Source organism: Phalacrocorax aristotelis, chromosome 3, assembly GCF_949628215.1.
Source record: "Phalacrocorax aristotelis chromosome 3, bGulAri2.1, whole genome shotgun sequence".
NCBI classification, from domain to species: domain Eukaryota; kingdom Metazoa; phylum Chordata; class Aves; order Suliformes; family Phalacrocoracidae; genus Phalacrocorax; species Phalacrocorax aristotelis.
This window is the reverse complement of record NC_134278.1, coordinates 116150413-116175877: the sequence shown is the minus strand read 5'-3', so window position 1 is coordinate 116175877 and position 25465 is coordinate 116150413. Positions and strand designations below refer to the sequence as shown.

The 25465-nt window shown below is 52.4% G+C and overlaps 3 protein-coding genes across 7 annotated transcripts in view; 1 reads left to right on the top strand and 2 right to left on the bottom strand.

Moving 5' to 3' along the window:
* The window catches only part of XPO5 (exportin 5), a 30383-nt gene extending 28717 nt beyond the window's left edge, over positions 1-1666 (bottom strand). For all 4 annotated transcript variants that reach the window (XM_075089213.1, XM_075089214.1, XM_075089215.1 and 1 more), the window contains exons 1-3: positions 1486-1666; positions 1035-1156; positions 320-392 (exon numbers count right to left, since the gene is read on the bottom strand). In XM_075089213.1, the coding sequence (XP_074945314.1) occupies positions 320-392; positions 1035-1156; positions 1486-1590 (300 nt within the window). In that variant the 5' untranslated portion in view covers positions 1591-1666. The remainder of the gene's footprint in view (positions 1-319; positions 393-1034; positions 1157-1485) is intronic.
* Positions 1667-1877: 211 nt separating this feature from the next.
* POLH (DNA polymerase eta) lies at positions 1878-11835 on the top strand. The gene is made up of 10 exons (XM_075089217.1): positions 1878-2059; positions 2149-2283; positions 2374-2603; positions 2988-3157; positions 6466-6569; positions 7589-7708; positions 8302-8425; positions 9098-9163; positions 9865-10028; positions 10838-11835. Exons 1-10 carry the CDS (start codon positions 1923-1925, stop codon positions 11694-11696), a joined length of 2109 nt encoding a protein of 702 aa, XP_074945318.1. The 5' UTR covers positions 1878-1922; the 3' UTR covers positions 11697-11835.
* Positions 11836-14190: 2355 nt separating this feature from the next.
* GTPBP2 (GTP binding protein 2) lies at positions 14191-25210 on the bottom strand. 2 transcript variants are annotated; one of them, XM_075089223.1, is made up of 12 exons: positions 24901-25210; positions 22560-22586; positions 21770-21954; positions 21355-21463; positions 20614-20811; positions 20153-20327; positions 19293-19512; positions 18714-18849; positions 18245-18303; positions 17367-17538; positions 16923-17087; positions 14191-16493 (listed from the first exon to the last, which is right to left on the bottom strand). In XM_075089223.1, the coding sequence occupies exons 1-12, from the start codon at positions 25087-25089 to the stop codon at positions 16296-16298; spliced, it is 1833 nt and encodes a 610-aa protein (XP_074945324.1). In that variant the 5' UTR covers positions 25090-25210; the 3' UTR covers positions 14191-16295. The 2 variants fall into 2 exon arrangements, with proteins under 2 accessions (XP_074945324.1, XP_074945322.1); XM_075089221.1 differs by having other exon boundaries at positions 19293-19509; positions 24901-25176.
* Between the last annotated feature and the right edge of the window lie 255 nt (positions 25211-25465).

Genomic DNA, 25465 nt, shown 5'->3' with positions numbered 1-25465 from the left:
AAGCTAACGACTTTTGTATTCTTGCAAAGAATAAGAACATTCATATCTACTGAATTTCTCCCAGGAAAAGAAAAAGTACCTTTTCTATGTTATAAAAGCCTGCCAACCTCCTGCCATGTGAGGTGACATGGTTATTGACCTGACTACAAGACAGACAAAAGCACTGGAACAACCAGGGATGCACAAAGAGAAAGTAATAAATGCAGAATTGAGTTCAGCTCATCTGTGCTGATTAACTGGAGTCTTTTCTTCCTTTCACTCCCACTTTCTATCTCCAAATGAGAAAATCCTGTTTCAGAGAACAGCTTGGGGTACTCACATTGGATATGAGGCCCATGACGTTGTTCTTTAGATAAACTTTTTCAAGGCGAGGCATATTGTTCCAGCGGAACCTGTTTGAAAGAGGTTAAAAAAAAGAGAGCGAGAAACAAAAAGGACACCAAGTCAAAACATTTATAAAGATCTCTGACTTGATTGTCAATGAACCATCACTTCTTCACCTAAACTAGAGAGAGACACTGCAGACTCTGCCAGTGCCCAATCCCTTAATGAAAAGGCTGAGTTAAAACTGCAGCTAGCAAACAGGCATACACCACTAAAGTCAACAGACATGGGAAGCAGCAGCAAAAGCACAAAGCACCAGGTCTGTAGAGGGGGCAGAGAGGGGAACCTCACAACTGAACTAATACAAAGCCTCTTTTTTAGGATGAGACTAATGACAGAGAATGCTGCAGAGCCGTGCTGATAACCCTGCATACTTATTTACACCTTGCGATGACAATGTGTCTTACAGCTTGCTGAATTAACCTTCCCAACCTGGCTCCCCTTCCTCTCCTTCGTTTACAGAGGAGAAAAGGAACAGAGCAGGACAGCAACCGTCCTCTGCTGCAGAACAGACATTCTGCGTCCTGAAAGTGCCTCCCTGAAGCAGGAGGCGCCGGAACCAGCACAGAGCCCACGCTGGTGGCTGCGTGGCAGCGTGCTGGCAGCCCTCCCTGGCGCAGGGGCGCGGGCGGCGGGACGAGGGGCCTTACTTGACCACATGCTCCAGGATCTGCAGGCCGAAGTGCCGGACGATGGCCGTCTGCGTCTTCTCCGCCAGCTTCAGCCCGCAGGGCACGCAGATCGGACACTTCTCCTTGAACTCCTCGCAGAACTGGGAAAGGACCGGGGACAAGCTCACACAGTTAAAACACGGGAACGAGCACGGGGCGGCCGGTAACGGGGCGGGGGAGGGGGGGACCGCCCCGACTCCTCAGGCAGCACACCGGGGGGGTGGGGGCACCCGACCCCTCAGCGCCGCGCAGGCGCAGCCCTCGCCGCCGTCCCCCGCCTGCTGACAACTCCCAGCGCTCCGGGGGCTGCCCGGGGCCGCTCCAGTGTCCCCCTCCTACCGCCCACTCCGAGCGGGCCCCGAGGCGGTGCAGGACGGGGCACCCGCGTGGCCGGAGCCCGGCGCCTCCCCTGCCCTCCCCAGCCAGGTACCTTGAGCGCCTCCAGGCGGTACCGCTGCGTGGAGGCCGGGTCCATGATCACCGTCACCGCCTTCACCAGCTGCTCGCAGAGGCCGCTCACCTGTTCGGCGGACATGGCAGTGGCGGCGGGCCCGCGCCACCGGCCACCGGCGGGCGAGAGGAGGGGGGGAGGGGGGGTGTCAGCCAGCACGCGGCGCACGCGCGACACCACAGCGGCTCTGCGCATGTGCCAGGGGAAGGCGCTAGCGGGGAATGCGCATGCGCATGGGTAACTCCGCCCCCTCCAGAACTACAACTCCCGACATGCCCCGTGCGGGGGCTTACGGCTCCCGGGGGGAGGGGAGGGGAGGGGGGGAGGGGCGGGGCGGGGCGGGGCGGGGCGGCGGCGCTCCACCCCGCCGGCCGGGCGGGCAGTCAGTCAGTCGGGCGGGAGGCCGCGGTACCGGTATGTCGCGGGGGCGGGAGCGTGTGGTGGCACTGGTGGATATGGACTGCTTCTTCATGCAGGTGGAGCAACGCCTCGACCCGCAGCTGCGCGGCCGCCCCTGCGCCGTGGTGCAGTACAACGAGTGGCAGGGCGGCGGGTAGGTGCTGCGGCAGCGAGTCGGTCGCGGCCCTCTGCATCCCTCCACGCGGGCCGCGCCCGCCCTGCACCGCCCTCCGTGTCTTGCAGGATCATCGCGGTGAGCTACGAGGCCCGCGCCTTCGGCGTATCCCGCGGGATGTGGGCGACGGAGGCACGAGCGCTGTGCCCCGAGCTGGCGCTGGCGCGGGTGCCCCAGGCGCGGGGCAAAGCCGACCTCACTCGGTGAGCGGAGCCGGGGGTCGGGCTGGGGCCGGGCCGGGGGCCGCCCTACGGTAAGGGGCGGCGCCTGAGGCCGTGCCTGCCGCCCGGCAGGTACCGGGAGGCCAGCGTGGAGGTGATGCAGGTGCTGTCCCGCTTCGCCGCCATCGAGCGGGCCAGCATCGACGAGGCGTACCTGGACCTGACGGGCAGCGCGCGGGAGCGGCTGCGCGCCCTGCGGGGGCGCCCCCTGGCAGCCGCGCTCTTGCCCACCACCTTCGTGCAGGGGCTGCCCGACGGCACCGGCACCCGGCCCGGTCCTGGCCCTCAGCCCGGCGGGAAGGGTATGCACCGACCCGGTCCCGCGGGGCCTCGGCCCGTTGCAGACCGCGGCGGGGTGGCTCTAACGGCTTTGCTTTGAGGCCGCACAGCGAGAAAGGAGCTCGCTGCTGCTACCCGCCCCCCCCGCACGCCCCGCCTCTCCTGCTCCATCGGTAACACCCCCTGTACATCAGAGGTAGAGGGTGGGCTGCTTTATCTCCCCCGAGGTAAGAGCACGGTAAATGGGATCTGTTTTCCCCAACGAATGGCTTTTAAGGCGCCTCCTCCTTGCTGTTGGCACACAGTTACAGAAGCACATGGCTGTTGGCTGGCTGATGCTACTGGTCCCTTTGCTGGGCTCAGCAAAAAAAATGCCCATATTGATCCCTTTTGCGTCTCCTCTCCAGAGGAGCTGCGTGAACGTGGCTTGCAGGAGTGGCTGGCGTCGCTGTCTTTCGATAACCCTGATTGTCCTGACCTGCAGCTGACCATGGGTGCGGTAATTGTGGAAGAAATGAGGGTGGCTGTAGAAACAGCTACTGGATTCAGGTGTTCAGCTGGGATTTCGCACAACAAGGTACTTGTGTAACCCATCAGCCTGATTTCTTCTGAGCAGCAGAGTCGGAATGTGCTGTAGATGCTCTCCTATGCCCTCTTCCAAGTCTCCCATACAAGATGAGCTGAGTGGGGAATGCAGCCGTGTGGGAGCATACCTGCAGGGAAATTATAGGACATCTGGGAAGGGGAGGAGTTTTTTCCCCAGAGACAGGGCCTATGCAGTCAGCACTCAATGTATTGTCTGGATTCCTGGTGTACCCTAATAAGTTAGCTCACTAGGAAGAAAAGGGTTTTAAGTCCACCAGGAGAGTTTTCCTCAGGAAAAAAAAACATGAGCTTAAAGGAGGAAACCTCTACCTTGAGTTTCAGGCAACAGTGGCTGTAGCCAGGGAATGGTTTTTACTGACACAAATTCCCAGCAACTTGGAGGAAGAATACCACCAGTTTGGGGCACCGAGGTGAGTCAGGTTGCTTTTCCTCTTTCTGGTCAGTCAATCTTTACCGTCGCTGGCCGTGTGCGCTTTGCGTGATGCTCAGCCAGCTGTTGAGAGCAGCTACAGGAGCACTTCGTGCATGACAGCAGCTGCAGAAACAAACGGACTTTGATGCTGCAGCTATAGAGGGTTTCCTGCTGGGTGAAATGCAGGGTGGTTTACTGAGAGGCCCCGGCACTTGTTTCATTCTTTGCAGAAAAGGTTTGTACCTACAGAGGTGAGCTGGCTGTGGAAGCACTGTAGCATGTTCTGCACAGCCACATGCTGGCTTGGTAATCTCTGCAACATGCTTGCTGGTACAGATATACAGTTCTTCAGGGACAGCACAGTACAGAATAATTTCCTTACTCCCTTTTAAAAAAAAAACCAAACAAACACTGGCATATAAAATGCAAGCTGGGGGAAGCTGCTAGGAATAGTAGGGATGTTCTATGTTATTTGTGATTAAAGAGAGCAAAAAGGCAAACTGAACGTCCCTTCCACTGGGAATTTCTACACCAGTGATCCTCCACAGCTAGCTCATTTCTGCCTCACAGTCTGCTCTGGTTTTGAGGTGAGCCAGTGCAGAACTGGCTCCAGTACCCATGTACAGCTGCTAATAGCTCCAGTTGTTTCTGCAGCAGTCTAAGATGAAACTTATCTTCCTTAAGTTCCAAAGCATCCATTTAGTCTTTTTCTTTTTTTAAGCCAGAGCCTGCATTTTTAAAGTCATAACCATACAGGTAAGCCCCTTTTGCAAAGAATGAAACAAGTGCCGGGGCCTCTCAGTAAACCACCCTGCATTTCACCCAGCAGGAAACCCTCTATAGCTGCAGCATCAAAGTCCGTTTGTTTCTGCAGCTGCTGTCATGCACGAAGTGCTCCTGTAGCTGCTCTCAACAGCTGGCTGAGCATCACGCAAAGCGCACACGGCCAGCGACGGTAAAGATTGACTGACCAGAAAGAGGAAAAGCAACCTGACTCACCTCGGTGCCCCAAACTGGTGGTATTCTTCCTCCAAGTTGCTGGGAATTTGTGTCAGTAAAAACCATTCCCTGGCTACAGCCACTGTTGCCTGAAACTCAAGGTAGAGGTTTCCTCCTTTAAGCTCATGTTTTTTTTCCTGAGGAAAACTCTCCTGAGGGACCATTCTTCCTAGTGAGCTAACTCCTCAGCGTACACTGGGAACCCAGCTGATAAATGAGACCAAATAACTGAGCTCTTTGGAAGCACCTGGAGGATAACAAAATGGTTTTATCAAGAACCAGTCATGCCAAACTCATTTTTGTGCCCTCTTTGACAGCATAAGCAGCCTAATGTACAGGGAAAATTGCAGATGTGAGGTGTTAACCTTATGGTTTCTAATACACCTCACCCTGAGTTGCTTAAGCTGACGATGACACCCTAGCAAAACACAACATGACTGAGGTTATCTGAAGGGCATGCATCTCTCTGAAGAAAATATTGTTTTCCACAATGATCTTGTTCAGTGAGTTGCATTCAAATTGGGATGTTTAGAGTGGGATCCTGGGGGGATTCTCTCTCTGTGATCTGGTAAGAGTCAATATTTTCACTCAAGCCTATAGAGAGGGAATAGCTGTAGGAACTCAGGTGATGCTAAGCAGATGGGGCTCGGTCTGGGTTGTGAGAATTCTGGGAGGTGAAATTAGAGCTGAAAATTCTGGGCTTGGAAAAAACCCAGAAACAGTCTGAATTCACCAAGCAGTGATTCTTATGCTCCTCACTGACTGTTTTTGTAGTTTATAGGAAAAAAGCAACCAGCAGGCTTTTGGCTAAGTTGCAATAAGTCACGAAATAGCCTGGAGTTACTGTGGACAAGCAGCAGGATGAGTCAGTAATATAAGTACTCTTGTAGAAATGGCAAACCCTGTTTCAGCATGTGCAGATTAGAGAAGGTGTCAGAAAAAGTAAATTATTTCTCCCCATGAAGTCTCAGTGACTGGTTCAGCTTGCAGCCCTTCACTTTATGAACAGTGTGGGTAAACCTGGAAGAATCTCCAGTGAAACAAGAAAAACACTAATTGGACATATGGAAAATGATGGATATGAAAAGTTGAAGGAAAGGTATCTACTTTGTCTAGAAAAGAGAATGTACGTAAGCCTGTAAAACAAGATCATAGCTCAATAGGCAGGAAAGAAATTTTGCTTAGTTATAGGATGTGTGGTAAAGTCATGAAAGAGGAAACTATTCGACTTGCTAAAAAAAGCTGCCAAACACCCAGCTAAACATATTTCAAGCTGGTCTGTGTATTCTTGATTCTGTGGTAGATTAGAGTGGGAGAGGAAGCTGTACAGCAGACAGGTGAAAGAAGATCCCTTCCAGGCTAGCAATTCTGTATTTTGCAGATTTCTTTTTGCAGCATTATGCAGAGATTATGCAGCAAATTTCTTGCAGAGAGAAGATTAAAATAGTGACATTGAGAAAAAGCAAGACAAACACAGAAGATAAAGGAGCAAGACATAGTGAGAGAAATAGCCTGGGGAGGATTATGGGGATGCTCTGGAAGCTCTAGCATGCTTGCCTGATGAAAAACTAAGCCAGCCAGAACAGGTGATAGACCCAGATCTCCTAAGCTACCTGGAGCAGGAGTCCAGCCCTTTGCAGAGCTAGAAGTCTGGAATCAGCAGTGCTTTCAGAGTACCCAGCCAGTGCATGCTAAGTGCCAAGGTGGGTACTACCTGGGAGCAAGCAACAGTGCAACCTGCACATTCTTCCTTGCAGCTTCTTCAAAGGCAGCTCTTAGAGGTGATACAGCACAAGCTGTTAGGTAGAGTCACAATAAAGTCAGCACACAGTTTGTAATAACAGGGTTTCCACCCTCTTCTGTTACAGACACTGGCAAAATTGGCCTGTGGGTTAAACAAGCCCAACCGCCAGACACTTGTATCTTTGCGATTTGTCCCGCAGCTCTTCAGCCAGCTGCCTGTCAGCAATATGTAAGTACTGGGGAGCGGCTTGCTTTTGTGCAGCTTGGGGCTTAGGCTGAGCTGCTCTGTAGCTGGGGCACACATTCAAAATGCTGGTGCTGTGCTTCCACAATCCAGACTTTTATCAAAAAGGGAGCCCTGTTTGTCTTCATTGTTGTGGTACTTGCTCCTGTTAGTTTCTTGCTACTGCTTGTGTGAGCAGAATTAAAGTGACTTGGGGGTAGGAAACTGCTCCTGGCCACCTCAACAGAGAGCAATTTGATGCTAATTGATAGCAGCCAGCAAAGGCTTTCAACTCCACAGCTGAATGCTTGTAAGAAATGGAGAGGAAATCCTGCCAGTAATCCCTCACAGCTGTGAGCAACAGTTCAGGAGAAGCTGCAGCCCTGCCAGTTGAAAGGACCACACTCAAAGAGCCCACTAGCATCCTATGAGCAGCCTTTCCCTGGGTAGAGCTGTACTCAGATGACCGCAGGGGTGCACAGGTGTAAGCCAGGAGCAAATGTGGGCAAGGAGGCCATAGCTGTGCTCCCAGAGAGCAGATGTGGTTTGGTTTTGAGCATACACACTCTGCACAAGTACTTTTCCTGGTGTAGGAAAGAGTTACCAGCACCACTGCTCCAAAGGAATGGATCCCTGGTCCTGCCCTCCAGACCTGCGCTGCTGCTCTCTGCCTTCAGTGTCTCACTAGGGATGAAGGGGTGTGTGTGTAGGGAAAGACCCTGTCTGGTAGGACAAAGCAGGGAGTGTGTGAGGCATTCTGCAGAGCATGGTTTGGGATCACGTTTTGAGGATGGAGCTGAGGGAGAAGCACTGAACCTGGGTGAGCCAAGGAGCAGTTCCCACTTCAACTCCTATGTGTTCTTCTACTACGAGCAGAAGAGCTGTTATGCACCAAGTGTTCCCTTTTGTCCTGCTAGTTCCTGACTGCTTCTAGCTGTCCTGATCTAGGGACAGTTGCTGCAAGGAGGCTTGGCATAGTCTCCACATGATGCTTCATTTGTGTTTTCTCTTTTTTTCTGTCGTAGCCGTAACCTAGGAGGCAAGCTTGGCACTGCCATCACAGAGATCCTGGGAGTAGAGTACATTGGAGAACTGACACATTTCAGTGAGACAGAGCTCCAGACTCACTTTGGAGAGAAAACTGGGTAATGATAAACCACTCACCACAACTTGGTAGGAACTTAGACTTCCTTTCAATCACAGGTTGTTCTGCTGTGATTAGGAAGACTGGAAGGTAAAACTTCAGTGACATTTTTGAAACGTATTGGTCTGGCAGGCCCACAAACAGGTTTCCAGTCTTGCCTGCTCCCAGGCACCCTCCCCAGGATAATGTTTTGCCTGTCAGCCAGCTCCTTTGCCTTCCTCTACGTGGGGCCAAGCTGTGGAAAGGCTCCCTGCAGGCTGGGAAGCAGGCAGGCTTGACAGCCACATTACAGAGGACAAGGCTGGACTAGAGCCTGAAACACTACTTCTGGGCCAAGAGCAGCAGTTGGGGTGCCCTGCAGACTGATGAATTGTTGCCGCTTCAGGAGAAGAGGTGGAGGAGTTGCGCTGACAGGCGGTTGTGATCTGAAGGAAACCTGCCTGTTCTGCAGCTGCAACTGCGGAGCTGGGGATGAGAGGCAGAGTCAGCTTGCACAGAGCTGAAAGCATGGCTCAGCAGAAGTCTGACTTGCTGCCCAGTGATGTTTAGGTGTCTGTGGCTGCCTTCGCCTCAAGCTTCCTCTGTGGCTTTCAGGTCCTGGCTCTATGACTTGTGCAGAGGAATTGAAGATGAACCTGTCAAAAACCGGTACCTGCCCCAGTCCATTGGCTGCAGCAAGAACTTCCCTGGGAAGACAGCCCTGGCCACGCAGAAGGAGGTAGGACGAGCCTGTATCTAACATGAAGGCTTGGCCTTTGCACTGGAGAAGATGAGAACGCTAAAAGCTGAAACTGGCTTGCAAAACTGCTGCTTTTCTGTGTCACGGTGCCCTGAAACTGAGCCAAAAGAGTCAGTGGGAAGCGGTGGTTTGGGCCCCAGAAGTTATGGAACTCCCCCATTTGACAGAAATGCAATGATGAACTCCTGCACAGAGGGGTCCAACCTTGTAATTTCCACAAGCAAAACTGTGGGCCTGTGATTTTCAAAAGATATTCACAGTGCCAGGCTTCAAGGGCTTGGTTGCTAAAAAGAAGGTAACTAGCCCAAAGAACGAGGGAGGATGCACCTTACCTGTTAGCTGGGAAGAGGTTCCCACAGAGCTGTAGGGAGACGCAAAGGGAGATCCTGGGCAGGCGACCCAGATTACTTGGCAAAGTCTAGTAGTAATGCTGCAGGACTGGTATGGTATCTACAATACTTTGCCTCTGGTGTTGAATCCTCACCTGGACTATTTCTCCAGGAGTACTCCAGATATGGGGCCTCATGATAGTCTGTGTCCATTCCAGTCTCATCCCCCTCCAGTATTCCCCGGTGTGCGGAGCATTGCTCTGGGCTGGTGGCAGTGCTGTGAGCAGAGGCCCAGCCTGTCTGTTACCTGTCTGTTGTCCAGGTGCAACACTGGCTCCTGCAGCTGGCTTTGGAGCTGGAATCCAGACTGATCAAGGACAGGAGCCAGGTAAGGAAGGGAGGTGTGGCGATCGTGTTCTCCCTGCTGGCCTTCAGGAAGCGACTCAGCATGTTTGCACCATGAACTGTTTGCAGGAGGCTGAGAATGGTGTGTGGTGGGGGAGGAAATCTGCTTGCCCTCAGATGTGTGCCTGTGTGCTGAGATACCCCAAGCAGAGAGGTGTGCAGGAGCCCAGCCAGGAAGGATGGTTTTGCACCAGAACACTGTAGGGCTAAGGACGGTTCTTGTCCCGTGCTTTAGGATGCAGGGACCTAAAAGCCACTGTACCTTCATCCTGCTGCACTGCTGCTCCCTTGCAAGCCCTTGGCTGACAAAGCTCTGCCTGAGCTGTGGGCTGTGAGAGGAAGCGATACGTTCAAATCCGGATGGTAGACTGCAAGCCAGGGTGAGATTAATCTGCTAGTTTCGTTGCTGCAAGGGGGGCAAGAAAAGGTGCACAGATGCCTTTGAAGGAGAACAAGGACTAACTGCTTCCTGTACTGTGTGGCACAGCTGTACAAACACTTGCTGTCCTGTATCTCATTGCTTAGAGATCAGGCCAGGCAGGACAAGCTGCCATCTGTCACACAGCATCATCATCGGGAGGTGGTAGAGGGTAGTACAGGGCTCTGGGCAGTGATAGGGTCTCCTTGGCCTTTCCTGCTCTTGCCTGCAGGTGTCGCTTGAAACACAGCTACTTCTCTCTGCAGAACCACCGAGTAGCCAAGCAGCTGATGGTGGTCATACGCATGCAGGGAGACACCCGGGTGTCGCGCTTTTGTGCTCTGTCCCGCTATGATGCCCAGAAGATGTGCAACGATGCCTTTGCCCTCATCCAAAACTGCAACATGGCTGGGGCTCACCAGGCGGCCTGGTGAGTGTGGGAGAAAGTGGTTCATGTCCCTGTCAGGGGTGGTTCTGGTGTGGGAGGTACAGAATGAGCCAGGGACCTGACAGAAAGGAAGCAGAGTGTTATGCTGGCTGGTTGGAAAAGTGATCCCCAGCACACACACAGCAGAGTGCAGCGACCTCCACTTGCTAGCAGTAGGACAGCTGTGAGAGCCTGGTGAGACACTTCTGACTTCTGTACTTGGAGCTGATGGTTGCTACTGGCAGTGAGGTGTCCATCTGGAGTGAGGCAGTCCTTGCCCTGCTAGGCTGGAGAAGCTAGCGAGGCCTTCTCTTCTCCCCTAAGGACAAAAGTGCTTGGGAGGAGGCCATTAGGGCAGGAAGGAAAACTAAGGAGCAGCTCCCATATTCAATGTTACTTGGGCTGAGTTAAGGCAAGAAGGTCCTGTTTTTAGGCTCTGACAAGGCTGCTGCTCCCTTAAGGCCCTCTCACCTTGCCTGGGAGACTCACAGCAGCTCTGGCCTGTGGTGGACTGACCAGACTGGCAGCCAGGTGCCCCTACTCCAGTGCTCTTTCCTTTGGGAAACGCTGTTCTGGGAAGAGGCATTCTGCTCTGCCCAACACAGCTTGCTATGTCTGTGAGACTCGGTTCTGCAGGTAGCAATACTAACGTTTTGTCAGAGGAAACATCTCTCCCACCCCTTGCCAGATACCCACACTGCAGTTCCCCTGTCCACTGCCTGTGAACAGTTTACATTGCTTAAAGTCTTACTTCAGAAGACTTCTTGCTTCCCAAGCTGATGTGTGAGCTGATATTGGTCTGTCCTTTGCAGGTCTCCACCGCTCATATCAGTGCTTCTCTCGGCAAACAAGTTTTCAGAGCCTGCCACGCTCCTCTCCGCAGGCATCGCTGCCTTCCTGACGAGTGATACCCAGCCTGATGGCACTGCCACCGCCATCCAAAACGCCGCGTCTTCTGGGAGGCCCAGGGTCAAATTCTTCAGGAGCCCAAGCAAAGAGCTTAGGCAGAAGCCAGCTAATGCTATCGAGTCATTCTTCCAAAAGGTGGCAGAAAGGCAGCAGTCACAGACGGTGGAAGCAAACAGCCTGCCTGCTGCTAACACTGCAGTCTCACCTGTGCCCAGCTCCCCAGAACACCAAGAGAGAGACGGTGTTGGACTTGGCTCTGTGCAGCGTGACCTGGGATCCCCTGTGAAGCAGAGTCTCAGAGGTGGGAGTCCTGCTTCTCCTTACAAGAGTCTTCCCTGTGAGAAGTCGCTGTCTGATGCTACACAAACACCCTCAACTCCACCCAGCTCCAGGACCCTTCTGAAGTTAGAGCCATCTATGGAAGGAAATGAACAGAATTTGCCACCCTCTCCTGAGTTCACCCCACTCCCTCCTGCCTCGCCGGGGGACAAGCAGCATTGTGAGAAGTGCGGCCAGCTTGTGCTGGTGTGGGAGTTCCCAGAGCACATGGACTACCACTTTGCTCTGGAGCTACAAAGCTCCTTCCTGGAGCCCAGCGCTCCAACGGCTCCAGCAGCAGCTCCCAGCCAAAAGGCTGCAGCTTCCAGGTCTCCTACCAAGGCAAAGAATAAGCCCAAAACGCCAGCAGGATCTAGTGCAAAACGACCCAGAGAAGGTGTGACAAGAACTTTAGATTTCTTCTTTAAGCGCTTACCTCCTTAACTCCCAGCCATGCTGGGAGCTTTTAGATTAAAAATATTGATTAAGAATCAGTGTTTTTAAATACAGTTAAAAGTTTTCATACAGCCTATCATGTTTTAACGCAGAAAAGTCTAATAAATTATCTCTACCCCAAGTCTAACTGGAACTGATGAATTCTGTATAATGCTGGACACACCCAGTTTAGCTGCTGCCAGTTAGCTTGGTGCTACCAGAAGCTGCATCGTACTCTCAGCTGCATCCCTTGCCCTGAGTATTTCCGTAGCATCACTGCTCAGTAATTCTGTTCCTACAGCTTTCCGCTCCTACTGTAAAAGCAGACAATGTAAGCACAGTAGCTTTTCTCAGGGAATCTCCAGCCAAGCCTAGGCTTGAGCCCCTATCCAGTCACTTAGTATGAAGCCTTCACCTCATGGTGGTTCTCCTCTGGCTGCAGTTGTAGGCCTTGCTCTTGCTCTATAACATATATATGGTTCCTTCTCTCCTCTGCACCTGGAAGACACTGATTTTTACACCCCCCATCATGATTTTTGTTACAGATGATTTGGCAATTCCCTCTGTGTAGCAGTCCATTGTGTGATGCTTATCACCAGCTGTGGAGCACACAAGGAGGACTGTTCCTGACAAACAAAAATTGAGGAAGCTGGAACTGCACAGGCATACTTTTTCTTGGGCTTTTTGAAATCTCAGCACCAGTTCCTGATAATTGCTATTGACATATAAACTGCCAGAGTCCTCATGGAAGGGATGGGAAACAAGCCCAAATCACACAGCCCTCTCTGAAAGCTTGAAAGAGTGTAGAAACCACAGAAAGAGTGTATAACCACATTTTTCCTCCTTCCTAGTCCCAGGCTCTGGGTGATACTACATGCATCTTGATGACACATATCTGTTTTGATTGTGCTCTGCTGACTGAATGACTTGCTCTCTGGGCCACGGTTCACATCAGAGTGGCTTCCCCAGCACTCCACAAATTACAAAAGCCAACAAAGTGGAGTATTGTGACAGGCCAAGGGGTAATGGTTTTGAACTAAAAGAGGGTAGATTTAGACTGGATATAAGGAAGAAATTTTTTACCATGAGGGTGGTGAAACACAAACAGGTTGCCCAGAGATGTGGTAGATGTCCCATCCCTGGAAACATTCAAGGTCATGTTGGACAGGGCTCTGAGCAACCTGATCTGGTTGAGGATGTCCCTGCTTACTGCAAGAGCGTTGGACCAGATGACCTCTAAAGGTCCCTTCCATCCCAAACTATTTTATGATTCTGTGATCATGAAGGGGACACGTGGGCACTGAGGGGGGCAAGACTGGCTCCAGGCAAAAGATGTGCTTGCCCTCAGCTACCCATCCAGGCTCATCTCAGTGCTATACTGCTAGCTGCCTGGAGCTGGCTGGCCTCTGAGGAGTGCTGCTGCCAATAATTTGGCAGCTCTTAGGGCAGGAGGAAGAAATGTGCCACGTCAAGGCAGCACTGGGTGGGGTTTGGAAACACAGCTTTGCAGAGAGTTTCATCATCTGCAGGCTTCCCGTCCCTGAGCAGGGGAGAGCGCCTTTCAGGCAACCGATAATGATGCAAAGTGCAGCTGTATTTGCATGTGCTATTTCCCCTTCATTTCTGATCTGCACTATCCTTGCAGCTGTTGAGCTGCTCTCCTTCCAGCAGACAGCCTGGACTGGGAAGCTACTACGTTGCACTCAGTGGGGATCCAATACTTCACAACGTAGTTGTTGCGAGAGTTCAGGAAGCACAAGCTCATTCTGGTGTGTGCAGCTCTGCTGGTATTCATAAGAAGGAATTATGGAGTCACACCCATTAATGACAGTCCTCACATTGCAAAGTGACAAGTTTCCCAAAGTCCTCATGTGAAGAGAAGTAGCAACAAGTCTAGCAGGGTTGCCTCACACTCCGGTGACAGCAGCACGTCTCATTTCCTAAGTGTCTGGCAGGACTGGACTCAGCAGACACCACGCTACTTGACACAAAACCAAGTTGAGAACAGGCAAATCCCTTCAGTGACACAAGTCACCTCCACAGGGAGGTCTTTCTGCCTCTGCTTGTCTCGTTTTCATGGAGAGAAGGCAGTCACAAACCCCTTGATAAGGTCGAAGCTATTTTTAAAATCAAACCACTGGTTAGATGTGTGCCCTAGAAAGCATTCCTTTAATTAGGCTCCGCGGGAATTTGTGGCTGCAAGGAAGCACCCGCCACAGCCTGTTCCACCCACAGCAGCCCAAAGTGCTGTGCTCAGGGTGACGTGGCTGCCTGTCATCCCTGGCTGCACACCCAGGCTTGCTCAGATAAGCTGAGAGAGCACGATTGTAAACAGCAGTGTGCGTGCATTCCTTCCACGCCACAGGACAGTATTTATAGGGCTGAATGCGGGAAGCTTAGGAAGGGGTGAAGGGCAGCCATCTCCAACTGTGACTCAGCTCCAAGGGCAGCAGGGCAAGAGCCTAGCTGCACCGTTGCTCATCGTACAACTCAGCCAGCAAGCTCAATAAAACATCTTTATTCTGTACATTTATATATAGATGCTGGAGAACAGGGACAACTCCCAGCATTAGAAAAAATTCAAGACAACAAAACAACAGTTATGAAGAGCATGGCACCAAGAACAGTCATGCCACAGCTACCAGGAATGAGGTGAGACCAGCCATCAGCTATTTCAGGAGGTCACAGCATCCCATGCCTGCTTTGGGGCAGAAAACACCAGGGCTGCTGTGAACAGCTGGAGTCCTCCCCACCCCCAAGGCAGCTTTCTTTGTGACCCGCTAGCACCAAAGGGGAGAGCCTGCTGGCAGCTGGGTCTGTCTTTGCATGGGTGAAAGACCACATCACTGTACCATCCAGACCACTGCCAGGATGGGAAGAAAGAGGGATCCTGCTTGAACAGTGACCCTGAGCCTGCAGCTGCTGTCTCACTGCTGGGCTGATGGGGAACAAGCAGATTTTCAGCTGGGTCAGTGCTCCCCTCAAGACACAGGTCACTCCTGTCACTACTGAGCTGCCTCTCAATTCTTTCACTGATACCACCATTTCACTGGCTTCCCCACACCTCAGCATGCTCTTCGCAGCGTGCAGCCACCACCTCCTCACCTGCTAGAGCCCAGCCTAGTGGAGAGCACTGCTTTGCAACATCCACAGATCAGCACGGGCCGCTCAGTCCCGCAGGCACTGCCTGCGCCAGCAGCCCAGAAGCAGAACTTGCCCTCAGGATGGTAGCACTTGGACACCCAAACAGCCCTTCTATCACAGGCCCTCGCCCTTCTCTTCAGTCAGAGCTGGCAGGCCACCATGCCATGTGACAGGGCTGGCCGAAGACCCGTTGCTCACAGCAGACACATTTGGTCTAACAGTCAACAATAAAACCAAAAGCCTAGGTACAGCTATACAGCCCCTGCTGCACACCCTCCAGGCTACACAGGGGAGCTGCCTGATAGTGAGTGGGAGACAAACGTGCTCCACTCTTTGTGCACAGAGTCCTTGCTGGCAACATCAGCTTTCCTTTGACAACAAACCCCAGTGGCAAGGGAAAGAAAAGAATTCTTCCTCCCGGAGAAACAGAAATAAAATCACACCACTGTCAAGTCACATCTAAACAATAGAAGTCTCCTGGTTTTCTGTAAGTAACACAGCCTGTCCCCCTCACACATTAAGACAAGTATGTGTGGAACAAGCTGGGCTGGCACCTGGAACAGTCACACCAGGGAGCCCACCGCAAACCGCTGCTGCCAACGTGCAGATCCACACTGTCAGCCAACCAACCATGGAAACAACCTGCACGTGCCAGCATAGGCCCAGGCCCTGCTCCGCTCCACAGAACAGCCTCCTGCCCAGCTGCTGCAAGGAACAGATGCAGTTGCAAACTCTGCCTTCACGACGTTATGTCGGGAGGCTGCACCACTCGAAGCAGCCACAGCTTCCCAGGAGTCAAAGTGGGATGCTGAAGGAGTGCATACATGTGAGCGGGGAACAGGGCATTTGTCCAACAGTAAGACACTCAGACTGGAGTAATGAAAAACCAACACACAAATGGACACACAGCAGATTAAAGCCAACCAAGATTAAAACTGTTAAAAAGTGTCCTGAATGCATTCTGAGAGGTTCAACCAAGCCGCTGCTCTGGATAGCAGGGCATCTTCCATTCCCTTCCCAGAATGATGTGCTGCAGGATGACTCCAGGTAGAATTGTTATCAACCCAGTGCTCAGAGAGCAGAAATGGGACCAGATCTTGCGCCAGAGATGGAAAAACATCCCTTCACTACTAGTCCTCAAGGGTTCTGCTCCTCCCAACCGGTAATTTTCAAACAGTAAACAAAGCCAGAACTTGCCTGCCCAGGTCTGCAGGTGCCTCTCATCTGTTCTGAAGGAGGGCAGGGTAACGAAAGCTGCAGGCAACGTGGAGAACATGCTTAATTTGCCCCATGTACGGCACTGAATGTAAGAAACTCTCCCAGGCTCCATCTCACAGTGTGGAGGAGGGACATCCATGCTAGAACGGGACAGCAGCAGCTCCAGGTATCACTTGGAGAGCTATGGGAGCTTCCATCCTTCTTCCCAAGTGTTGGTGAGTGGAGATCATTCTGACCTAGTGGTAGTCAGAAGCTCAGCTGTCCAGGCCCCAGGGACTCCTCCAGGCCGTTTTCTTTGGTGGTGATGGCTTGGAGGTCAGTGACATGCCCAATGCCTTTGGTGACTCCTTCACGGAAAAGCAGCTTGGCTCCAATCTTCAAGTATTCAGGATGCTTGATGAACCTGAAACGGACGACTGCCTTCTCTCCTGTCCGCAGCTTGTCCTGAAAAGAAAAAGGGGAGAGCTTAGGCCCATCTACCATACCAGTGTATGCAGGAGAGGTGCACATGGATGCTAAGAAGATGAGGCAAATGAGCAGGTTGCCTCCCTCAGACTGCATGGCTTGAGCCCTTCCCATTATTGTATGCATAAGGGGATACCAGAAGACGCAAGCTCTGGAGAATGGAGAGTTCACCTCCCTTCACAGTTTTGTTGTAGTCCGTCATGCTGCTTGTTTTGTGAGGAGGGAATTCTTTAACATGTTGGGGGGAAAAGCAATGAAATGGGCAGGATAAAGGGGAGGAGTGTGCTCCTAGAAAGGGACACAGCTACTCAAGATACCAGTGGCCCTTAGCTTTACTAGAGGACATAGTGGAATCTCAACAAACCCCACAGGGAGTTCCATCTTCCTTCCTTTTCCTCCCATGCCTACCTTTCCATGGATCTTCTCTACAATAGCAGTCTGTCGCACATTCCCCACGTGTACTGTCACCTGAAACCCCTTCCGGAAAGTCGTGGCATGGAACAACAGCACGATCTCAGCTTCAAACACTGAGCAGATGGTAGGGTTCATTTCTGGGCTCACCATGACCATGCCCTGCACAACAATCCAAAGTTCAGACCAGTCAGAGCCAGTCCCCTTGCTTCTGAACAGTCCCCAAAATCATAAACACATCTCCTCCACTCTGTGACTTCGGCTCACATCACACTCAGCCTTGTACTCATCCTACTTCATAGCCTTGCCATTTCCTCCCCTTCCAGCAAGTTTCCTGCAAACAGCCCTACTTCATTCCCACCCGACCAATGGGGGATCTCCAGGGAAGCCTTCGGTCCTGCTCACTGGACCAGTGAGCAATCTGGCAACAGCAGGACTCACCTTGCGCAGCAGGGAGCGGTCGAAGGGTCCAAGGGCCAGCGTAGCTGCCTGCCCAGCCCGCAGCACACGGCAAGCAGAGCGGTTCCGTTGGATACTGCACACTTTCAACCGGAGAAACTTCCCATCGTCAGTGGGACCAACCACCAGGTTCTCCCCTTCTCGGCAGATTCCACTGCCCAGGGCAGAAGAGCAGGACAGTGTTCATCAGGAGACGAGGAAGAAATTTCACCCTCTAAGATCAACCTGCACAAACTTCCCAGGGCCAAAGAGGTGAGTGCCCTTGGACTCTTACCTAGGACCAACAGGGATTTCCTACGGTAGGAGTGAAAGCCACACTATCACTCCTAAGAATACCACAGATGGGCCATTCTGTCCCCAGTGCTCTGCTCACTGCATTGTTTCCGCTGGAGAGACTGCAGTTGATGCCTGTTCTGTGTAGATGTGCTGGTAGCCAAACTGCTCTGATCACTCCTGACCCCTAGCTGCCTTCTCATGGGGTAGCATAGTCAACCTCTGCTGGGATCAGAGGATTTGCCCTCTACATCTCCTCCCCCCTGCTTGAGGAAGGAAAGCAACGCCTTGGGGTCATGGCTAGCCTCTGTTGACTCTGGGTCCCAGCATGCCTTCCTTCAGCACGCTACAAGTCACATTCCTAATCCAGCAACTTTAAAGCAGGCTCTGCTTGCCACCACATTACCAACAGTCTGCTCATGGCACCTCCCAACACCCTGTAAGGCTTTACCCTCACTTGGCTCAGCCATCTGGCAGCAGTCAGGACTGAGCCTTGCACTGCTTCCACATCTGCAGTGGGTGACTCTAACCTTGTGGGAACCCCAGCAACCATTCACACCCACACTTCTCTGCCTGACCTCACTTACCTTGACAGAGTTCCTCCCACAACAGTCCCCACCTCTGGCACAGTATAAATTTCATCGACCTGCAACAAGGCAACAAGAATAAGCTGCTCAGAGAGCTGTGAAGTATTACTCTGGAAAGAGGACAAGGTGCCTACCCCTTGTCCGGAGGGACGTGAGCTCTCTGCTGGTCATCAGACACCATCTCGGAGCTTTCACCATCTCCCACTACCTTCCCATCAGAGGAACCTCTGTCTTTTAAGTGGCAACCAAAGAAACAATCTTATCCCTGAGATGGGCATCCCTTGGTTAGGGCAGAGCCCAGCCTAATAGGCTTTTTTCAAGGACCAAGTCCTTTCTTTACTTTAATGTTTCCCAATAGTCCAGGAGTTCACCATATCTCTTCCCATGGTGTCCAGATCCCCCAGATGTTTGTCACATGTCACATCAAGGAGTGCAGTACCAGAACTGGAAACAAACTATCCTTACACACCTGAAACTCTGTGAGTTGCTGCATTAGTTCTTCCTGCTCTTTACTGTTGGTCAGGGGCGGGAGGATGTTGAGGAAGACTTTTAGGAGATCCAGGTTCTCCCCAGAAACACTAGACAGTGTAAAGATTGGGGTGATGCTGTCGGACACAAATAGACAGGAATAAGCAGAAGGCCAGAGCGCAGCTGCAGAAGGTGGCTGGGATTTTGAATCTACCGAGTCCAGCAACAAGACAGAGAGTACAGCAATAAATGGCTAGAGCAGGAGGGCACATGGGCTAGGTACAACTCTGCAGTAACCCCTGCCTCATTGGTTGGTTGAGGCACCAGTTCCCTGCCAACCCACACTTCTGTCATGGAGAAGTAACTCCAGTGCAGCTTTGGCCACCTTCTGCTTCCAGAGCCCAGAAAAAGGCCTGGGAGGGGAAAATGCCTTATTGGAGAATGCAAAGGTAGGAAACTTGATGAGGAGCCAATATGTTCAAGATGTGGTTGCCTCCCCTGTAGTCACCCTTCCCCAGCTTTGCACAGCAGCCCAGTCTAAATTGCTTGCTCCCAGCAGACTAAAGGAATGGTCCCTTACTTGGGAGACTGTGCAAACTGCTGTGCTGCTGTAACAGCATCATCATCTGAGTTCACAAGCAGGGGGAGCTTGTTGCAGCCTGGCTGTTTCAGGATTCGCTCCAGCTGCTTCACTGTCCGTTCCACAGTGGCTTTCGAACACAAGTCAACTTTGCTGATGACAATGAAGAAGGGGACCTTAAGGGCCATGGCCAAGCCCAAGTGCTCTCGTGTTGTGCCTGCTGCAGGAGACAAGTGAGAGTGTAGGTGCAGTAGTGGTCATCACTGTTGCATGTTTATGTGACAGCTATGTCTCCTGGCTCTCCCACAGGCCCACTCTTAAGATTTCACCCTAACTGCTTGGTTCATCAGGCAATGAAAAACCAAAATTATTCTTTAAAACAAAACCAAACATCAGTCCAGAAAAATAAAAACCACAAAGAATTTTTGTGACTGATCTGTTTGCTTCAGAAAGATGCAGTAGTTTTCATTCTTGAACTACAGCTTGCCAGAAAGCAGCCACAAAAATGTCAAGGAAAGATGTGGGAGAACTCCAGCTGCCTTTTTACAAGGCTTCAGGATTCAGCACCTCTAAGAATATGTCAAAGTTGTTTTTTTCTGACAAACGCAGCCTCAAATTCCAAACAAAGCCTCTCTGTCCAGGATACAGTTTAATGCAGTCTATAGCTTGTAAGAGGATCCCAGCTCTGCACCCCTCCCAGACACTGATAGGCACTGGCATACAAGAAATCGGAAGAGGCTTCAAGACTAATGTATTTTTTTTGACAACCATTCCCAGCTAAGAAGGACCCGCTCCCCCCATTCTCCATTTCTCTTCACACATTGCTGTCAATCCATGCAGACAGGTCAGTCAACACTCACCAATGCCGGTGTTGGCACTAACCACCAGCATAGCAAAGTCTGGGCAGTAGCTGGTGAGGCCAAAGATGGTTGTTTTCAGATACTTGTGGTGGCCAGCCAGGTCAATGAAAGTGATCATTTTGGAAGAACTCTCACAGATCTCTTCTGCTGTTCGAGAGTCACTGTAATTTACCACCTGAGGAACATAAGGACTCAGTGAGAGAAGGAGCCCTCGCAGGCAAGTAACAAAAACCCAGCTCTTATCTATCCACTTTGACTTCAGAATTAATGAGGAGAGATCATTTACCATGGGTGCAAGAAATGACGTCTGTTGCAAATGGACAAGTAGCACTCGGGTTCAGCTAAAGGGACACAGAGCTGTGCTACCTCTCTTCCCTCGTGTCCCACTCACAGTTGTAACAGGAGGGTAGTCCTATTCTATTCTCCTCCAGCTTTCTGAGTTCAGCAGCCCACTCCCTTACCTCTCCTTTGCTGTTGAAGCCAAGGATCTCAAAGCTGATGCTCGATGTTCTTCCTGACTGGATTTCATGGAGATGCCGGAAGAGATTGAGGCGTGCTCTGCCCCGCCCATTGTCCAGCTCTCCTTGTGTTAGGACACCCAACAGGGTTGACTTCCCTGAGTCCACATTCCCCAGCACAGCTACTCGCAGGTCTAAGAACTATAGGAAGAAGAACAGAGAAATCATGAAACTTAACTGCTGCTGTGCTGGGTATGCGTGAACACTACATGGCAGTGGAGATGGTGCCTCAGAGAGCTTCCCTCCACGATGGACACTGTGCATTGTAATCTTGCTCAGATTCTGCTCTTGCTCCCAGCAAACCACTGCCCAGGAGTTGTGATACACTCTCTAGAGTTGTGATGTGACACATCAGGCTTTGATATCACAAAAAAGGCCATTTGCTGCAGCAGGGCCTCTAAATCCTTCCTTGTTTGCACACTGGCCTGCATCAGAACTGTTGCTGTAGAAGTGAGGTAATTTCTCTCCTCTGATCCAGGCAATCTCCCCTACAGGTATCTGCCTCAACCATAATCTTGGAGATGAAAAGTGTTATCATCAAGCCTCCCTCTGGCAGCTCTTTAAAGCATCTGCTATGGGCTGACCTATGACAAAGTACCTTTAGGGTTTGGGCTCCCATCCCAAAAGGAAGCTGCTTGTATCAAGTCTCCAGCAGGAGAAGACAGCCAAGTTGCAGATCCCTACCTGCTGGTTGTCAGGCACCTTTCGGACAAGCACCTCTGTTATCTTCCTTGGAACGTCGCTGTCGTAATCGACCTCCCTCTCCCGCAGCACCGTTATGTCAGCCCCGACCCTGCCATAAGCACAAAAGGAAGTAGTGAGACACACGCTTGTACTTGGCAGCTCTTGCACATCTAGAATCACAGCTGGCAAAGTGAATGGGATGAAAGCTGCGGATAGCAGGGAAGGAGCCTCAAGCTTCCAGCCAAAAGCTCTACAACTGCCTTCATATTTCCACAGCCTCACAATGAGGGAATTTCAGTCATACAGGGGCTTTGTAGAATGGAGCCACCAGCTCCTCAGGGGACTCCTGGGGCCGAGCCTCTCTACTGGAGGCTGTTTATGCCTGCAGGTCCTGCAGATGAAAGGGAACACGTACTTCTCTGCCATACGGCGCAGTGTCTTGAGCGAGGCACGCATCTCCTCTTCTGAGAGGCCCACCAGCAGCCCGTTGTCCTCCACACCGATCTGATAGACGGCCTCACCTCGGCCTTCCTGTAGTCGCCACTTCATCTGTGTCACCAGGTGCTCAAAGCGATATTGTGAGGGATTCACTAGCTTTAGCTGTTTAACAGAGGAGGTAGTTATAGTCACAGCCTGGATGCAGAGGGAATCCCGTTGCTCAAGCCAGCAACTCCCTCATCCAACATTGTGAAGCAATGCCCCCCCAACTCTGACCCACTTCTAGAAAACACAGCCCATGTTAGTGTCTGCACAGAAGCCACAGGACAGGTGAGAAAGGGTTTCACAAAGGTGTGTACATATGGTGAAGAACTTTCCTGCATCTTGCCAAAGAGATAAATATAGCACTGTGGGACCTATCTGTGACACAGGAGGCAAGGAAGTAAGTGTAAATGGCAGAACAGCCACAAGAAAGTGACAAATGATTATCAGGGACACCTGCATCACTCTCTCAAAAGGAAGACTTCAGGAAAAACACAGTGGGTCTCATCTCCTAAAACAGGTTCGTAAAAGTGAGTACTGAGATGAAACTCTTCCAGCTCAGCATACTGGATATTGCTAGGCAGACACAGAAGATGACTGATAGTTCCTTAATACAGTGTCCACTTTGGTGGACATGTTCCCCATACGCTGTCTTTAGTGAACTTACTCACTGCAAAGTAACCCTCTGGGAGGAAGACCTCCTTCTGCAACCTGAAAAGGCTCACCTTGTACTCGATGTTCCCATCTTCTGCCTGGTCAAAGAACGGAACAAGACAGAAAGGTTAGATGCTGTGCCAGCAGGGACTTCTGTAGGCATCAGCTGCCCAGATACCCTGCATCTCATGCTGACTGTTTCAGAAAGAGGGAAAGTGGCAGAACTATATCGTGTTAGGTCACAGTCTCTTCTACTATTCATTCCTACACTCAGTTGGAACTTACTTCAGGTTTGTTTCTGCTGTTTGCATTCTGCATCATGAAAACCAGAGGACAAAGCTAGAGATGGACAAAGCAGGTAGTACTGTTTCGGGGGGATTTTTTTACTGCCAGTAAAGAATAGGGCCAGTCTAACAGTCACAGAGAGTTCCAGTTTCAAAACAGCACAGGCCAGCAGATGATTAAAAGTCTCCCCCCTTACCCATTCATGACCCACAATGCCACCCACAGCATCCTGCTCCCACCCTATCCAACAGCTTCCATCCACCCAATATGCACAGAAACAGAGCACTGGGAACAAAAGTCGCTGCCTCTTCTTCACACTGACACCCTCCCTCCCTCAATTAGTTTTTCAATGACTCCTTAACATATCCTTGCATATCTTCTCTCTTCAAGAGAGAAGGACTACAGACACAAGGAAGCAAGCTACTGAATTATTTGCCATACAGCCAACTGGTCACTGGCCTGGCAGTTCTAGAGAACCAGACCCGTTTGGGACTGTCTGTACACAACATACTCAGAAGAACTTTCCCAGGAAGGGCTGGAACCAGACTGGGTTGTCACAGGAAGGCCCGGGTACCCATCAAGCTCACTCCAACCACAGCAGGATCCAGCTTTCCAAAGAGAATGTATAGCTAATATTGAAGTAATTTTGCCACTGATTTGGTCTAAGGACCACTGAGAAAGGGCTGGAGCCTGCAGGATGCCAAGTACTCTGGCAGACTCAATGGGGCTGCCAACACTAAGCACTTCCTTTTCTTCTGGACACCGATTTGCATGTCAGGAAAGGCAATAGCCTCCTCCTTGCCTTCCAGCTCAGCTCCTAACCACAGCGGTGTTTATGGTGGCAAAAGGCCAACAGAGGGAAGTTCTGAATTGTCAGCTCTTGGGCAGCAGAGCTATGCAGTTAGAAAAGGGTACTCGTAGAAGGTTTTTCTCTCTTACCATCTACCAGCTTTCCAGCTCTAAGAAAAACACATTCACATACTGCGCTGTTGTCTAAATAAGGGGGTGGGTCTCTTTCAAGGCAGCTGAGACTAGAAAAGCAACAAGCCTCGACTTGCTGGGCCACATACTACACGGGGTAGCCAGGGACAGGAAGCTGTGCTGAAACCGCAGGGGGCTGTCCAGCCTCCAGCTGAAAGGAACAAAAACTAAATTGCAGCTGCAGGGGACAATCTTGCCCATGGAGAAGATCTAACAGTAGCAAAGCACTGTTTTCCCTTCTTGCCAAGAGTCACAGCCCTGCCTTGTGGAGAAATTGCTCCCTCCCAGCGCAGGCTTTTATATATTTTACAAAAGCTCCCTGAGTGGGGCCAAGCAATCGACTCCGGGGCATGGAGGCAGCCCTATTAGTGTGGTGCCAACTGCCCCAACTAACCAACACATCCACTTACTACCAATGGCATTTTATCCTGCTGTAAGAGGCAAGTGCCTCACACTCTCTGTCAGTACCACCTGCATCTCCATTTAAGAAAACAGTTGCCAAATTAGCTGGGAAGGGAGTCACTAGAGCCTGCTGAGCAATGCCTATGAGTCTGGCAGCTGGAAAGGGACTTAGACCCACCAGATTGGCTCTCAGGGAGAGATGTGAACAGGATGCTTGGGACTACAAGTTGAGCAAAGCTTTGTTTCCGAAGCTGTTTAGTTCTCAGAGAGCAAAGCACCTACAGATGGACACCAGGCAGCCAGACAGTACTAACGGTTGGTGTTGGGTGGACCACGCAGGGAGGCTGGATGGCACTGGGGGCACGGGTGCTGCCGCGCCAAACCCCAGAGAAAAGACCGGGGCAGGAGGCTACACAGCTGCCGGGGTAGGGGGGCCGCCCGCAAGGCTACTAGCCCAACCCCGGCAGGACGCCGCATTAACGCCACCGGGACCCTCAGCCGAACCTCTCCAGAAGCCGCCTCCAGCCTGAGACGCGACCAAACCCGCCCGGGTCCGGGGCTGCCGCGGACGACCCCTCCGCCCCCTCCAGCCCCACAGCAGCAGCGGCGCCCCCCACCCCCGGGCCCTGCCCAGCCCCGAGAGGAGCGGCGCGGGCCCCCGCCGCACCAGGCCCCGGGGCGGGGGGCGCCCCCTCCGCGGCTGACGGGACGCGGCGGTCGTTGGCCCGGCGGGGGGAAGCTCACCTCGGGCGGCAGGTACGGCGGGTTGTTGGCCTTACCCCCCCGGCTCCGCCCGTTCTTCTTCTTCGCCTTCGAGCTGCCGCCGCCGCCGCCGCCGGGCGCAGCCCCCCCGCGCCCGCGCAGCGCCCCGCCTGCCCCGCCGCCCGCCGGCCGGCAGCAGCCCCCGAACAGCTCCGACATCCGCGAGTCCATAGCAGCCGGCGCGGCCCCGCAGCCGCCGGCCCCGGTGCAGCGCCCTCTCCCCGCCCGGGCTCCCCGCCCCGGCCCCGGTGTCAGCAAGCGCCGCGCGGCGCCACGGGAAACGGAGTCCCGGCCGCCTACAATTCCCGGCACGCCCCGTGCCCCTCAGAACTACAGCTCCCGGCGTGCTCCGCGGCTCACCCCGCCGCTCCCATATCGGCTCCCTCCGCGGGGGCGGGTGGGAGTTGGAGTCCGATGGGGGGCGGCGCCGCCTGGCGGACAGGCGCCAAGCGCCGCCGCCACCCCGGCCGTGCCCTCCGGGATCTGCCGGTGCCCGCGGCCTTCCCCTTTGGCAGCTCACGGGCTTTGCGGCGGGGCAGAGCCCTGG